Source organism: Rhea americana, unplaced genomic scaffold (genome assembly GCF_003343005.1).
Source record: "Rhea americana isolate MKP2758 unplaced genomic scaffold, rheAme1 scaffold_9, whole genome shotgun sequence".
Classification (NCBI taxonomy): domain Eukaryota; kingdom Metazoa; phylum Chordata; class Aves; order Rheiformes; family Rheidae; genus Rhea; species Rhea americana.
In genome coordinates this window covers 2033951-2050213 of record NW_028187088.1, presented here as the reverse complement: position 1 = coordinate 2050213, position 16263 = coordinate 2033951, and the positions used below count along the sequence as shown (strand labels likewise).

At 37.6% G+C, this 16263-nt stretch overlaps 1 protein-coding gene across 2 annotated transcripts; it reads left to right on the top strand.

The window, feature by feature from the left end:
* The first annotated feature begins 12505 nt into the window (after window positions 1-12505).
* On the top strand, window positions 12506-15418 carry IAPP (islet amyloid polypeptide). Of its 2 annotated transcripts, none has more exons than XM_085324101.1 (3): window positions 12506-12585; window positions 12732-12866; window positions 15229-15418. In XM_085324101.1, exons 1-3 carry the CDS (start codon window positions 12506-12508, stop codon window positions 15416-15418), a joined length of 405 nt encoding a protein of 134 aa, XP_085180227.1. The 2 variants fall into 2 exon arrangements, with proteins under 2 accessions (XP_085180227.1, XP_085180226.1); XM_085324100.1 differs by having other exon boundaries at window positions 15226-15418.
* The last annotated feature ends 845 nt before the right edge of the window (window positions 15419-16263 follow it).

Genomic DNA, 16263 nt, shown 5'->3' with positions numbered 1-16263 from the left:
GGCTTTTGGGRAGCTGAAGGATGTGTGAAGGAATGCTTTTGAGAAAGTATATTTTCTCAATTTTAAAAACTTAAGATACTTGTTGTCTGTGGATATAAATAAGTACCTGAAGGAATGCACTCATAAAGCCCATACTTRGACACCTCTATGAGTAGACTCTTCTGACCTCTATGAATTTTCAATGCTTAGATGTGCTAGTGTTTTCAGTGCTTGGAGATGCCCTTAGTGATCAGTGCACTTTGGTGCACTTAATTGTGCAGACCTTGACTTTTCTAACCTGCTTTTGTTTCAATGTACAGCCTTTAACTATGGGATGAGGAGTCCTTGGCCAGGGATCAGCAATATATACAAACAAAATGGCTCTGCAAAAAACAGTATGAGCAGAGATATGAACTTAACATAGATTGCAAAGGCATAATGTTGAATATTGAGTAAATGAAGGTAAAAATCAATTTGTATTTGGTTTTGATAATCATTTCTACCTTCAAACAAATGTCTCTTGTGATTAATGCAAGCATAATATATTGTTACATAGAGTCTATGATGTCTTGGAATATTGGTAAAATATTTTGCATCAGCTTGATAAGATTCCTCCTAAAAGACCATATATGCAGCAAGCTCACTGCTTCCTGCAATATTTGCCCATCATTTGAGAAAMCAAGATTCCATATATTTATATTTTTCTATCTGGATAGTTTTTGCATTGAGGGGTACTCTAATCATTCAGATGCYCCAAGATATGGAAAACACTTTTGAGAGTCTAGTATTTGTACAGAATCAGGTATATTCTATTCTTAGCAAGTAGTTTCATTTAAGACATTCATCTAGACTCTCTCAATAGTTATTTGAGAGAGACAGACATTTCCAGAGGGCAATTTATCCCATCCTCAGACAGCTGTCTAAAATAAGTGGGAGGAAATGGTCTCTAGAGATATTTCTCTCTTTCCTTTGATTTGTAAAATCTAGATAGCTAGCTTAGTCTAGATAGCTAACTTTTAGACAGATAAAATCAGATCAGATGACACCTRTTCTGGGTATCTCCCCTCTTTATGCCACTCTAGATCTAGCTGACTTGGAACAGTTGACAAGGAACAAAAAAGGCTGTAGTCATAAAGGTCAGTGCCTAAATTACAACTGCTTATGCAAGTTCACAAGAAATTCAAGTGGATAAACAGGGTTCTTACTGAAATCAGTAGAGTTTTCAGTAAGAAATGCAGAGTTAATATAAAATCTCAGTTAAAAAGCAAAAACAACTATTGGTTCTCACCTAAATATTACATGAAAGGATGGGTGATCTACCAAATCAGGAGTGACAGGAGTCACTCTGAATATCGTACATCATTTTGGAAACAAGGAGAAAATAAACAGTTTTCTTTCAGCACTGCAACAGTACATAACCACAAATGTACCTTATGAGGAAAAGCTAGCAATAGGAGCTGTGTATCCACAGAATGAGCACTACAGCAATAATGGGTTGTACATCCCATCTTATACGGCATGGCAATCCAGGTAAGGATTTTGTCACACAGTTTGTGTTCCTTTGCATCTCCCCATCAGTTCAGAGCAGGCCCACAATGCAAGTAGTGCTTGAAAACAATTTTTCTTAGTTGCATCTCCAGAGATCTACCTCCAGGCTTAAAAGGAAACATATGGGAGCTTAAAATTTTACCACTCTCTAATACTGACTGGGATGATGGCACTCTCCACTCCACCCGATGCTGTTGTAGCTACATAGCCATGTAGGTACCAGCAATGAAGACTGACAGAAGGATGCTTTCTAACAAGAACAACACAGAATTTTCTTCTCAGAATCGTGCTCTGGTTTGGATACACATTCTAAAAACTTCACTGGAAATGTAAACCTTYGAACAGACCAGAAAACTGAGTCTGAAAATGTCACAATGTTTTCTCTAGCTACTCATAGAGGTCACAACATCTTATAGTGCAAAAAAAACCCTCAAGGTATTTTGGGAACTTACCCTCTCAGAAGACAGAGGAGAATGATACAAAATGAAGACAGATATGATAATTTAACAGAGCTTTCTTTAATCAAAACTATAATTACTCTAACAGTGATTACACTAGACAGAGGTACRTCGTGGGCAGTTACTATACCTCATTGTACTGGCCAAGAAGTAAGAGCTTGATTTATCTCTGAAAGTTAAGGAAGCACCGATCTACATTTAACAAAGAAGCTGGGTTGGTGTTCATCCCTGTATATGCAGAAACATAGGGAGGCACAAAGCCTTCTGCCTGTTGTAAGTCTGGACGCAGATTTAGTTTGAACATGCAGCACGCTTTTATCKTCTCTTACCTTGTCAGAGAGTATTTGTCAGCTACACACCAGATCAAGATTTAGATTTGTCTTCCATGCTCGGCTCTGCTGTTGACTCTGTGCATTCTCACTAAACTCACTTGTCTCAGTTTCTTCCCCTGTAACATAATAAATATTCATTTATGGAGTGCAATCAGATTCATACATCAGAGAGAATACTGTCTATCTGCAAAACATTGTGTCATTTGTTTTCATTACTATCTCTATTTGTTTATTGAAACTGCTGAGACTGTCATAACACTTTCTCTCTTAAGGCTGTTTAGCACACTGATTTCTACACATGTGGATTTGGGAGGGGTTGTTTTTGTTTTAGCGAAACAAGTTTGTGTCTTCYGGTCTTGTGGCAAATTTTACACTAAGATATTCTGTTACATAAACTTCTATTTTTAAATGTTAGAAAACACAAATGTTCCAGTTGTCAAAGCAACTTTTCAAATTAAAATATTTATGGAAAAAAAAAAGTCAAAAACTTAACAACACAGTTTTGGGCAGTACCTCTTTTTTAAGATACAAAGAGATCTGTTGTGTGTTCAGGTCCTCAGCTTTCCACTACGGAGGGATATTGTCTCTTGAACGCACTTCAAGAGAAGTTAAAGGAGCTAATGTGCTGTAGGCTGACTGGCAGTTCAAAGGCTTCAAAGTCTCTCTGGAGTCTTTTCCTCTACAGAAATGACATTAACTATGATTCATCAATCAGTGGTTTATATAACCTGATAGCATTTCACTTTTGCTATCCATCAAGTCCCAAAGTTTTTTGGTGTGTGATAATAYGCTTTGTGTGCAGAGCTATCATCACACAACTGGCTAGATACTGGCTACTAGAAAATACTTAAAACTGATACTCCCARCATTTCTAAGTACAATTTACCTAGGGACCTCTTTTAAAAGACCTCAGTCCTAAAAGGTGTGAAACATCCTCACCTAAAAGTGGAAGCTTTAGGAATACAGAAAAACTTTTGCAAATCAGGCTTGCAGCTATGCATCTGCATGGCAGCATGGCTTTCTAACTACAGTCACCTCATTTTTTAAAAACATGGCCAATTTTCATAGGATTCTCCCAAAACAGGAATTCCTGCTCAGAAAGTGTAAGTTGCATACATTCTCTTTTGACAATGGAAATTAAAGAATTGATTTCAGATAACAGTGTATATTTAACACTTTATGATAAAAAATATTTTACCTCCATGCACGACAATTTTTATAGTTTTTTTTTTTAACAGCTATATAATCAACTGCTATGGACTATTATGAGTATTATAAAAGCCAACAGGATGATATATCACCCAGAGCAGTGGCCTGTAACCATTTATAACACCATGGAGAAGATTATGACCATTTATGACAACTGCTTATAAAATACTTTAAAAATGGGTTAGTCTCTTGTTGATATGAAATTATATGAAATGTTATGTTAYGTTGATGTGAAATCATATATTATAYTACCAAAATTTTTAACTTTTTTCCCATAATAACAGTAAGAATGAACAGTGTGGCTATCTGACAGTTCTTTCAAATGAAACTAGTTGTTTCAGCCTGTGGGAACCCATCAGTAAGGGGTATAAGATTTTCTGTGAAAAGTGAGTAAAAAAAGCAAACCTATAGTAATTAGAATTATAGTCATTAGCCAGAGGTCTACCACTCCATCTGGAAATGCTTAGAGATCTTGTAAATTACGAAAAAAAATGAAARCCACCAATCTAGACAACAGTTCAGACTATAGACAAACGCTCTGATCCCAAAAGCATAGCTTAAGCTACTTGTTTCAAAGAAATRCTTAATATGTACTCAGTATGCACTGATTTTAAAGAGACTTAAATTTGTCCTGAAGTATGTGTTTCTGTGCCACTCTGACAGCATTCTTTCCCAAATCAATTGCTGTGATAAGATGGATTTTCAGTTTTGTCTCATTGAAATCGTAGCATTTGTAGGCACAACATGTATTGGTGTAAAATTAATTTAAAATATTAATGACTAAAAGTTTTCAGAGCCTCAGTTTAACGTCTTGCAATAATAAAGTGACTTAAACCTTCCACTGGAAATTYGGTTCAATGTCAGTTTGTTGCAGAAAATACCACCTCCTGAATCAGCCATATCACTTGTAGTACCTGAAATATTTATGAGATCTCACATTTTAAATACTCACTTTTCCACACCATTGGTGCCTTCTGTTATCAGSGTAGAACTTCACCGAAAGCAGAGTTGTGGCTAATCAGATGCTAGCAGTGATATATGGTGGAAATTGCACTATCATAATAGAGCAGAAATTCACTGATTTTATTCAGATACATATGCTGAACTTCTAATAAATTTTTAATGACTTCTTACAGTGGAGAGACAATTTCATGTACTGATTCACATTCCTTGTGCTTATCAAATTTTTTTCTCATCTCCAAGTGGATGAAAAGGTCAGGTCTTCCACTCACACATACAATAATCCAAGCACACAGTAAATGCAGCCCTAGTGCACTCCTCTCTCAATGGTGGGGGGGGGGGCTATATTACTTTGCAGCCTACCCCACATGTGCCGACATACCATAAATAAGTTAATTTATGTTTCATGGCATTGCCAACGTAAATCCTCCTACAGAAGCTAGTACACTGCATTTACCCCTAGTGAAAAATCATTACTAACATGACTGATTCTCAGTTCAGCACAACTCTCCTCTTTAAACAGGAGAGAAAATGCCACTATTAATAGCAGAGCTGTCAAGACTGCATCATCTGAAAGACTCAGAGTGTTTCAAGACAAAGCCAGATTGTCATTCTCTTACTGCAGCTGGCAGAGGGGAAAAAAGTCTGACTGTTGAAAGCGAGATAGTTTAAAAGAAAACTTACTTAAAAATTATGCACTAGATCAGCTAAGAAGGGCTGATGTGAGTTTGTGGAGATTTATTTTGAAAACCAACAGTTTCTCTTACTGGTGAATGACTCCATTTGCTCTGCACTTATTAGCAATTCGTCTCCACTGAAATAAGTCTAAGAGTTGTTCCTGGTGGCATAGTATCTTCTACAAACAGATGTCTGTGCTTTTCATAAAATGTTGGGGTGGGGAAGATGGGTGGAGATGCGATTTCTGTACTCGCACAGTAACATTTGGTAAATCAGAAACAGCATTCCTACACCCATCTAATTCTTTAATCTTCTTTCTTCCCTCACAGTAGCACGCAGTGAGGTCTCATGCTGCACTTTCAGCAGCAGTGTACTCAGGACTTGTCTGTAAGGAGATATATGCAGCAGGACAGGATATGAATTTACAGTGCACTAACTGCAAAGAGATACTCCAAGTAAGCACCACAGCTTTCCTTTCAGCAAAATGTTTTGTTCTGCYATGAGGAAGAGTAAATTCACATATTATGGTGGTGGTGGTGATGGTGGTATGTATACACTCCAGCTGAGAGTGAGCATATTTCAATTTTTTCAGAGCTGAATAGCTCTTTATAGGTGAATTCTTACAGACAGTTACTTTAGAGAACAATCCTAGCAGGAAGCAAGGTGTGATTTGGGTTACCAAGAAGGAAGAACACAAGTATTACTAATGCACATTACTTACTTACCATTAGCGCTGTCTAGAGCTCTTGTAAGTAACATTGACCAAATCGAAGGAGAATTCTGCTTTTGGTTATATTTCTGGAAACAGGTTCCAGAAGAGAGAGGAAAAAATTATCATGAATTTAAAACTCCTATTGTATTCAAAGGTGAATCATTGAACACAAGCCAGYAGGAGCTATGCAATTAAACTCTACAAACTGTAAGCAGCAACAGCATTAGGAACTATAACTCCTAAATCACTGTGCTGTCAGTTCCGACTTTTCTGATGTAAACATGGGTTTTATTCCTCGKTCGGAAGACTCCCAGCTTCAGGGACTCATTCAGCACAAACTCTGCTGAGCTCATTCTCAGAACTGGCGTAGCATCAGCCCTTCGAGGCAACAGTGTTGTTTTTCAGTACTTTGAGCTGAATAGTTCAATACGTCATAACAAGGGCATTAAGATTTCCTTAACTATCCAAATGACTTTTTTCCCATCTGCAGGTCTGACTGATGTTCCATGGACCGCCACACTGCATTTCTGAATCACCTAAGTGTTTTTTCCCACAGAGGAGAAATGATTAACCTTGTTTCCATTACTTCTCCTGCTGCTTCCACATTTCTTCTATAGGATTAACATCAGTTTTGGGGTTAACAGGAAGAGCTTTTTGAGTTTTTACCAGTGCTGAAATGGCCCGTGCCAAGTAGGAGTGGTAAATTAAGTTATAGTAGCAAAAGCATGTTTGATAAAACAATATTTGAACACAGATACCCACAGCTTAAGTGCTACCAGTAGCAAATTACAACTCAATTTATTGGAAAATACAAACATTGTAGTATTCACCAGCATAGTACCAAACAAGAAACACTGTGAAGAGTATATTATGGTCAAAATTTTCAGACTTTGGCATCCAAATTTAGGGTGCCATAAGAATTTAAGGAACTATTCAGGTTCCTAATCATAGGTGTCTAGTGCAATTGCATACTCCATCTGYTGTCCCACCCCATCTGCAGTTACTGGGAATGTGTCCTATTTGCCAATATATGTACCTTTGCCCAGAATATCCTAAGATACCTAAAATGACAGTAGACAACTACATTTAGGGACATAATTTCAGATCTGGCCATTTGAACAAAAGACTTTCTTTTCACAGGTTGCTGACACTATTCATGAACTTGTTTTAATCCCTTTTGTTTTGATGTTTGGTTTACAGTTATTCAAAAAAATAAAAAAGCTAATAAAAAATTTATAAAATTAAAGGAATTTGTTCAGCTCACTCAGCATTATGCTCAGCCCAACATGTAACAAATACAAACAGTGACACATGCCCCATTCTGTTTCAGTACTGGAAATATTTACATTAATGCATATTAATGCTGCTGTTGTTATGATTTCTGCTTTACTGAAAAAATTGAAATATGCTCATTTCAGATTAATCCCCAAAGCTTTTCTTCTCTGTTTTCATACAGTAGGCAAACTAAGCATGAGTTATTCACACACTTCTAGTTCTTGGTAACTGAGCAACAGTGTAATTTACTGGACACAGCTACCTTACGCTGCAGAACAGCAGCTGGTAAAGTGCATGCAACAGGTAATACAGCTCTTTGTGACTCTCACAAGAGCAAAAGAGATATCTGTTACTAAAAGTCTATACATTTTTCGTATTAATGTAATGAAGTTAATGTGGAATTCAGAAATTCAAAAGCAGCCAGGAGAGCGGGAAACAGCTATCCAGCAGGTGCCAAGAATAGCCTAAGAAAATGGCAAATCTGAGAAAGAGAGGGAGTTTTCTTAAATGTCAGGCAACTGAAGACCTAAAAAAGTTAAGGTATCCATAACAGAATWAGACACCTCCAGAGAGTCTATAGCTGAACTAGTCACCCAAGGCTGCTTTTATAGTCAATGAGAGAAACAAGTACAAATCATCCAAGCTATTTTAGACTCCTGCATTAAAAACAYGCACAAGAATGCTCTCTCCATTCATCATTTAGTTGGATGAATCCCACTCCCCAGTACATAAAAGCAGCAGATACTCAGGGTGAGACTGGTTCCCTTTTCCTCTGCTGCCAGTGCAGGTTCATCATCTTGCAGATCAAGACATTTAAGCAGCCAGTCTCCAGAAGGAACTGGGGCACGGGCGTTTTGTAACCTCTGGATTCTTTGAAATCCTCAACTTTGGTGTTTTTGCACCCTCGTATAGGCACAAGATGTTAGACAGATCTTCATACATGGGCTTACATGGTATTATTAAAATGTAAGTATATCACATTTTAACTACTCAGGATAAAATTTGCCATTTTTTAAGATTCAGAATTCTTAATTTCTGCTTCAGGCTGATAACGTTTGTTATGCATGATAATTAAATTATTTCTTAACTTAGGTTAAGGAGCTTTGTTAGTGATAAACATAGCTAGTGATCAACAGTTTTCTAACCAATTCTTTGAATGGTACTAAAAGCACAGTACTTTGTGCTAGGTTCTTGAAAGCTGAGTTATGAATACTTCTGGTATCAGAGAGGTTCTGTGATTGCAAAACCTGTTGTTTGTCCTAGAAAACCACCACTTCTGCTTAAGAGAAATTTGTAACAGAAGAAGCAGTCATGTCTTAGTTTTCTGAATATTGTATCTGAACTTCAATAGCTGGATATACTTCTCGCTGACTCTGCCAAAATGTTGTATGGCCCAGGAGGGAATGCAATGGCCCTCGGACATCATGAACCCAGTTTCACTTCTACAATGCACTCAAGAATCCTTTCTGTTCTTCCCTCAGAGCAATGAAACTCCCCAAGGCCACTTGCAGAAGCACTGGAATTAGAATTTGGGACCAATATTTCTTAGAAAAACCTGTTCACACTTGTCTTACGCCAGCACATAGTTTGATTCAAGCACTATACAACATGCTTACCTTAAAACATAACTACATAACTCCGTAACTACTAATCAGTCTGATCTTCTAACATCTCCAACCTAAATTGCAGCTGATCTATCCACTGCTTATCAGGAACTGAGAAAATCTGAGCTCACTTTTTCAAAAGAACTGAGCACACAAAACTCTTCTGAGTGCTAAATGGACCTGTAAATCTTACTGCTCTGGAAGAATTGCCCCAAAGCATTCACATTCAATATGCAAGCTACGAGGTATCACTTCCAGATTATTAGCGTAATTATCTTTTCGGCACAATTCTACCTTTGTAAAACAGAGTTAATCGTGCCTTATTTTCAGGGAACCATTCACATACTACTGTGAAAATAACTATAAAAAACTCTTTGTTATGAAGAGTTGCACTTTTTCCAAAGCAGTGTACAGCACATCATGTCATGGTGAAGATCAAAGGAAACAATACTTACTTCTTTCACCCTTGAACTGTCCACCCAGGGCAGTAAGATGGGAACATATGGCAAAAGTAGTATAATACAGTGTATTAAAAACAGCAAAATATTCAGAAGCAACATCCTTAAAAAAAAAAAAAAAAAAGGATTTTGTCACTTGCTAAAATCTTATCGACAGGCAAGTTCATTACTGAGATGTTRTACTAGTTTAAGAGGTTACTATCCTCAACCAAGTATTCCTTCCACCTTCAACCCAAGTAGCACAGATGCCTGAAGAGAACCAGCACTGGAACTTTGGCCATTTCACAGAATCACAAAATGTTTGAGGTTGGAAGGGACCTCTGGAGATCATCTAGTCCAACCTCCCTGCTCAAGCAGGGTTGCTTAGAGCATGTTAGACAGGGTTGCCTCCAGGCAGGCCTTGAGTATCTCCAGAGGAAGAGACTCCACAACCTCTCTGGGCAACCTGGTCCAGTGCTCTGTCACTCTCACAGTGAAGAAATTCCCCCTCACGGTCAGGCAGAACTTCCTGCGTCTCAGTTTGTGCCCATTGCCTCTTGTCCTGTCASAYGGGRCAACTGAAAAGAGTTCAGCTCCATCCCCATGACACCCTCCCTTCAGGTACTTGCACACATTGGTAAGATCCCCCCGCAGTCCTCCTTTCCCCAGGCTAAAGAGGTCCAGCTCTCGCAGCCGTTCCTCATAGGGCAGGTGCTCCAGCCCTCTGATCATCCTTGTAGCCATATGCTGGACTCTCTCCCATAGCTCCATGTCTCTCTTGTCCTGGGGAGCCCAGAACTGGATGCAGTACTCCAGATGAGGCCTCACTGGGGCTGAGTAGAGGGGCTGGATCACCTCCCTCGACCTGCTGGTAACACTCTTCCTAATGCACCCCAGGATACCATTGGCCTTCTAGAGCGAGCAATGTGCCCTAGTGGCCATGGTTAACTTGTCCACCAGCACTCCCATGTCCTTCTCCACAGAGCTGCTCTCCAGCAGGTCAGCCCCCAGTCTGTTACGGTGCATAGAGTTATTTCTCCCTAAGTGCAGGACTCTGCACTTGCCCTTGTTGAACCTCATGACGTTCCTCTCTGCCCAATTCTCCAGCCTGTCCAGGTCTCTCTGAATGGCAGCACAGTCCTCAGGTGTATCAGCCACTCCTCCCAGCTTGGTAGCATCAGCAAACTTGCTGAAGAGGCACTCTGTCACCTCATCCAGGTCACTGATGAATAAGGTAACAAAAGTTATAAAGAAAGCAAGAGAAAATAATATGCCAGATCACAAGTAACTGAAATATAAGAAAATTTATTAGAAAAGATAGGACCCATTACTGACCCCTGGGGAACACCACTAGCCACAGGCCTCMAACTAGACTCTGCACCACTGATGACGACCCTCTGAGCTCTACCATTCAGCCAGTTCTCAATCCACCTCACTGTCCCCTCATCTAACCCACACTTCCTGAGCTTGCCTATGAGGATGTTACAGGAGACAGTGTCAAAAACCTTGCTGAAGTCAGGGTAGACAATGTCCACTGCTCYCCCCTCCTCTACCCAGCTACTCACTCCATCCTAGAAGGCTATCAGACTGGTTAAGCCTGAGTTAAGCACGTATTTCAGTGCAAAATCTGCTGTTACAGACTAAACTGGCAATGAAGGAGGCTTCCAGCTAAGGCAATGCACCTGGTATTGAAGCAATTATGAATGCATTCACATCCTATGGGGATGCAAAGGATATATATGATGACTTCTTATCATGGCAAATTTTGCCTGAGCTTTTGTGTCAACATCTTAACTTCCGTAAGTAATTGAGAGACCAATTTTTCAAAGGCATCTGGGCACCTAAAGATACAAATAGGCAACTAATGATACTTAGGAAAAAATGTAATTTGCCTAATTCCCACTGAAATCAGGACCCTTGGAAAAGGGTCCTAATACGTATCTTTGTTAATCTGTAACAAAGTAATTATTAACACCAGATTTGGCCTCTGAAAAGCTGTATTTTGATTATGTTTCCCTCAATCATATTTTATGCACAGTAGAGAAATAAATTTGCACAGGTAGCCTTTACTCTGACATTTCCTAGCTTTTTAATACTAACCTTTGCCTTCTTAAGAATATTAATTGATACMATTTTCATGCATGAAACAAAGAATCTATGCCTGTTAAGAAAACAAAAGATTTGCATTGGCAATGATAAGATTTTCATTCATACTTACACTTTATTGAAAAACTTAAAGGATTTCTACCTTACATTCTACCTGAATGATCATCCTATCAGTCAGTTTAAATTGTTTTCTCTTTTTTCTCATGTCTCATACAGCTTTTATCCCTTCATACATTTTTTTCTGTTGTGAACATTATACACTTCCATAACAAACCTCAACAACTTTAACTATCCTATCTTTTCTAATATGTTTTCTTGTATTTCAATTACTTGTGATCTGGCATTTCATTTACTCTTGCTTTCTTTATAACTTTTGTTACCTTATTTAGCCCTTGAAAACACCCACGGAGAATATTACCTCAGCATCTTATCAGAACTGTAAAATTGCGGCTACAGTTCTGATGTGCAATATGCTATTACAGTATTTTCACGAGGGCATCCTGTATATACTAGGTTAATATTTACTGATGTGCTAATGCAATAAYGACCCATCTGCCTCTGCTCATCTCTGGGGCACTTTCTATCTATAGGGWTGGGGATTAATGACAGTCTCTCTGTGCTGCCTGATGTCAGAGCTGAGAAAGGTGTGAAGGGTATATAAGAGCTGTATTACTTATCAGCAAGGAAGGRGGAAAACGGATACTCCAGAGCCAGACGCAAGCGTGGAATTGTTGCATGCACCCTTCTTGCTAACACAGGAGTGCCTCTTCAGATAGCTCCCTGACCACCACAAGGTAAACAATTTCCCTTCTTCCCTTATTTAAGATACCATGCAACACCAGTGCTTTCAGGAAAGCACAATCTTTCTCATTATTAATCAGCAGCATTTTTCAGAAAAGGGCTAAAATAAGTTCAAGATAAATTGCACCTGTGGCCAAAATCTGAGATTCAGAACATATCTCAGAGATATGGGAAAGAATAGAGACTGTTAKGTGGAAAAACAGCATTTACTGTTGTGAGCTGTCTGTCTGAAACTGCATTGTGTGACTAAACTTAGGGGGATCGTGCTTTTATTCTAGCATGTGAAAGAGATTAGCTGCTGTTGATTTAGGACAGAATGGGCATCAGTAATTGGATATGCTCCAGAATATTTGGGATTGCTTTCAGTTGCGAATCATTATTCTTTCCAGAAACTTTGGAAGCAAAGATGTGCAACCTAAAGCTGTCAGTTGTCTTCATTGTACTTTCTGTCACTTTGAGCTGTCTGGAAGCTACACCTATTGAGAAGTGAGTTATAAATAATTGTATTTATTTCTTTTTAAGGGAAGATGCATTCAGACTGTTGCATGAATTGCTTTTGCTTTCATGTCTCTCATGATATGAGCAAAAATAGAGCCRTTCAGTCTCACAGTATATTTTATTCTTGTTTCAAGACTATTATCTGTGGCTGATGATCTATCTGATGGGACTTCCAAGAGACAAGGGTGGATATTGCCAGTAATGTCAAGGAACACACTCTCAGGACTTAGTGAGGCAATGCCAGAACAAGCAGCAGCAAAGCCAAAAAGGTATCGATTTCTTCTCTGTTCTTCTAATCTTATCAGTAAGGTTTAAATTATGAAGTAAACTTTGTGCCAGTGAAAATTCTGTTCCTTCAGATTCTTCCTATTCAACTCTCAAACAGAGCTTAAAACACTCTTTTTGGTGGAAATGAAGCCATTCTGTAAACATAAAGATTGTGTTGCAAAGTGAAATTCAGCAACAAAAGTGGCAGATTGCCAATCAGTTTACCAGATCCATTATAACCCTTTCATAAATGAAAAAGTCTACCAATACTACATTATCTTGCAAAAGAAGGTTTATTTTGAAAGGGCTTYTTCATTTGTTATATTTCCAAGCCTGAAGGAAAAAAATAAAAAATATATCTGAATAACACAGAAGCTCTGCTAGAATATAATTCTTTTGAAATGTTACTACTTCTTATAAGTAAATTATATTTCATTACAGATTTAACTATCAATTTAATARTGAGAAGAATAAAAAGAATCAATTGGCTCTCACAGAATTGAGCTAGTCTGAAATGCATTTACATTTATAAATCCATAAATGCTATTTTTAGGTAACTTTTTGACAGATAAACTAGCATTTCAAAAAGTAGTTAGAGTTAGTACCAAATGTTAAGCAGCACTGAATTAGCATATCTGGTTATCAGGTTTATGAGTGACTTTCTTTAATGACAACTCTGTTATGGATAGATTCAGGGAACATGTCTCTGTATAGTCACCTCTGATCTGTATTTCTTACTCTCTGATTGAAGAATCGTTATTATATGACAATTTGATTATCTTCAAAATAATTTGATTATGGAGACAAAGTTGTAGCATTTTTATAGCTATTACTTTTAAAAACTAAAATAATAATTATAATAATAATCAAATGCAAGGCATTACCTGTTAYGAGTGTGGTATGCCAAGCCTGATTTTCTGTGGCCCTTGCTTATAGTCTTTTACTAGGTAAGCTGTCCCATTGAATCACATATTCAGATAAAGGCTATATAGATCAGGAAGCTTACAGCTATAATCAGTTCAGTTGGACTAGATATCAGTTAGAAACCCAGTAACCTGCTATAAGGACTGGAGTTTTAAACTCAGAGTGTCAGGGCCTCATTTGGTACCTTAAAAAAAAAATGAGAATTCTGCCTCCACAAACAGATTTGGGAATCCCATGAGAACCCATCATCCTTCAACCTCCAATATTAAGGACTTGAGCCAACTCCTCTTATGTCAATAGAAATACCAGTGGAAGTCTAAAAAGAACCATATTCAGCTCAACAGAGCCATTTACTTTAAACATAGTTACATATTTTAAATATTAATTGCTTAGAAATCCATACCCATTTGCTGACAAAGAACCAGTATAATTCAGACATTTCTCTCATAATTGCTATTCAATTTGGCCACATCATGACAATCAACAAAACGATGCCACATCAATATGAAGAAGCCTAGGAAAATAACTGGCAACTCAGTAAGTAACCTGAGTAATAGAAGTATTTGTATCTAATGGAATAGTGGTCTAAGAAGCAAGTTTGAAAACCCAAGCTCTCTCAAGATAAAAATTCCATTATGTTTTTAAAAAATCCTCATGTTACATAAGTTCTGTACAGAACTCTGTAAATGGTCTGCAGGTTCAAACCATAAAATCCTGGGTTTTAGATACAGATTCTTCCTCGGATACTCTTTAAAGTCTTATCCAGCAAATGATTACTTCCTACCACAACAGTATTATCAAGTTGCTGATGTTTCAACAAGATGTAGCTGCTTTTCGGTAGTGAATAAATTCCCGTTTGGACAGAGCTAAATCTGAAGTGGCCCTGCAGCCACCAGAAGTTGGCAGTGCCCGCCACCTCTCCTGATAGGTGTCATAGTTCCATTTCATGTGAATTAGGAGGTTACTGTTCACTTCAATGAGAGCAGGATATGATTCTGTGGGAATAAGAGAACTAAATAAATGATAGTGGTTGTCATCATGTTAGTAATCCTCATGATATCAGCAAGAGCTTTAAATAGATTTAGAAGTTCAGCTGAAAGCTAAACATTTAGTCATTGTTTTCACTTACTGTCTTAACTATACTATCATTACAGGTTTTCTAGATGTCATAAACTGTTGTGCAGAATATCAATAAAAATGACATATGACTCTTAAGGTCTTTGTATTTAAATAATCCCCATCATTAAAACTGATAATAGCATACAGCACAAGATTTTTTCAGGCACAAAGTAGGTGGTAGGAAGATTGTAATGTTCATGTATTTGTGCTCATATTAAAAGAACTCCCACATTAGTACAGCTCAAATGCCTTTTAGAAGTGGCATATTTTATTGCTCATCATTTGACTTCATCTTGACTTTTTTTTGTCTTATATTAGTAGTCACCATCTTGAGAAACGGAAATGCAACACTGCTACATGTGTGACACAACGCTTGGCTGACTTTTTAGTTCGTTCCAGCAACAGCATTGGAGCAATTTATTCACCTACCAATGTGGGGTCCAACACATATGGAAAGAGGGACACAGCTGGGCTTTTAAGCAGAGAATCCCAAAACAACGCACAGCTCTAGTGGGTTAAATTGACTACTGTTATAGTTTTCATTAGGAGCTCCTGCCCGCTTTTTATGTATCAATAACGTTCAAGTCATTTATTACTTGTACAGTCTTAACAGTGCCTTGTCTTCTTTGTGTGGGTGTGTGTGCACATGATTATGTTCATTATTTCACTATGCATGTACAATGACATGCATAGGCTACTGTTTTAACTTCATTAAGAACACCAGAAATCTGCTTGTCACATTCCTTTGTAAAAAGAAAATAAATCAAAATAATAAATGGAAATGTAATTGCAACAGTTTTTTTTTTTTTTATTAAAAAGATGAAAAAGATAACTGTGATGTGTATGTCTTTATAGTCACAGTTCGGTAAGAGAAAAGAAACCATCTTAATGAAGAAGTCCAACAAAAATCAGATTGCTAACAGAACTTATGTCCTAATGTAAGAGAAATAGAAAAAAAGTTTGTTTATGGTTTGGAAATGCCTGCAGTGTCCTCTTTTGCCTAGTTCAAGAAAAAACTAGATGAGATACTATGGCTGCACTGTGCAGATGATCAAATCAGTTGATTGAATGGTCTCTTTCCACTTTAAAGTGCACTAAACTAATAGAAGCAGTCTTACAGTAGAGATTTCATTACATATTTATTATGAAATTTTAGGAATTTATAATTCTTACTTTAAGATAGTATCAGCTATATGTAAACATCATAAGTACATTTTAAACATAAATAAAAGAAAGCTCAGTTAACAAGCTCTCAGAAACCCTTTCTTTGGGCAGTCCTTTCTTTGAACTAGAATAATAAAAGGAAGGGACAAAATCAAATAAGCAGTTCAGACACCAAAATGTACAACAGAARCA

Bases quoted from the DNA above. Each gene is read 5' to 3' on its own strand.
- IAPP (XM_085324100.1), top strand. From the start codon at position 12,506: ATGTGCAACCTAAAGCTGTCAGTTGTCTTCATTGTACTTTCTGTCACT. The intron at 12,586-12,731 runs GTGAGTTATAAA...TCTTGTTTCAAG, and splicing joins GAAGCTACACCTATTGAGAA to ACTATTATCTGTGGCTGATG. The intron at 12,867-15,225 runs GTATCGATTTCT...GTCTTATATTAG, and splicing joins GCAGCAGCAAAGCCAAAAAG to TAGTCACCATCTTGAGAAAC.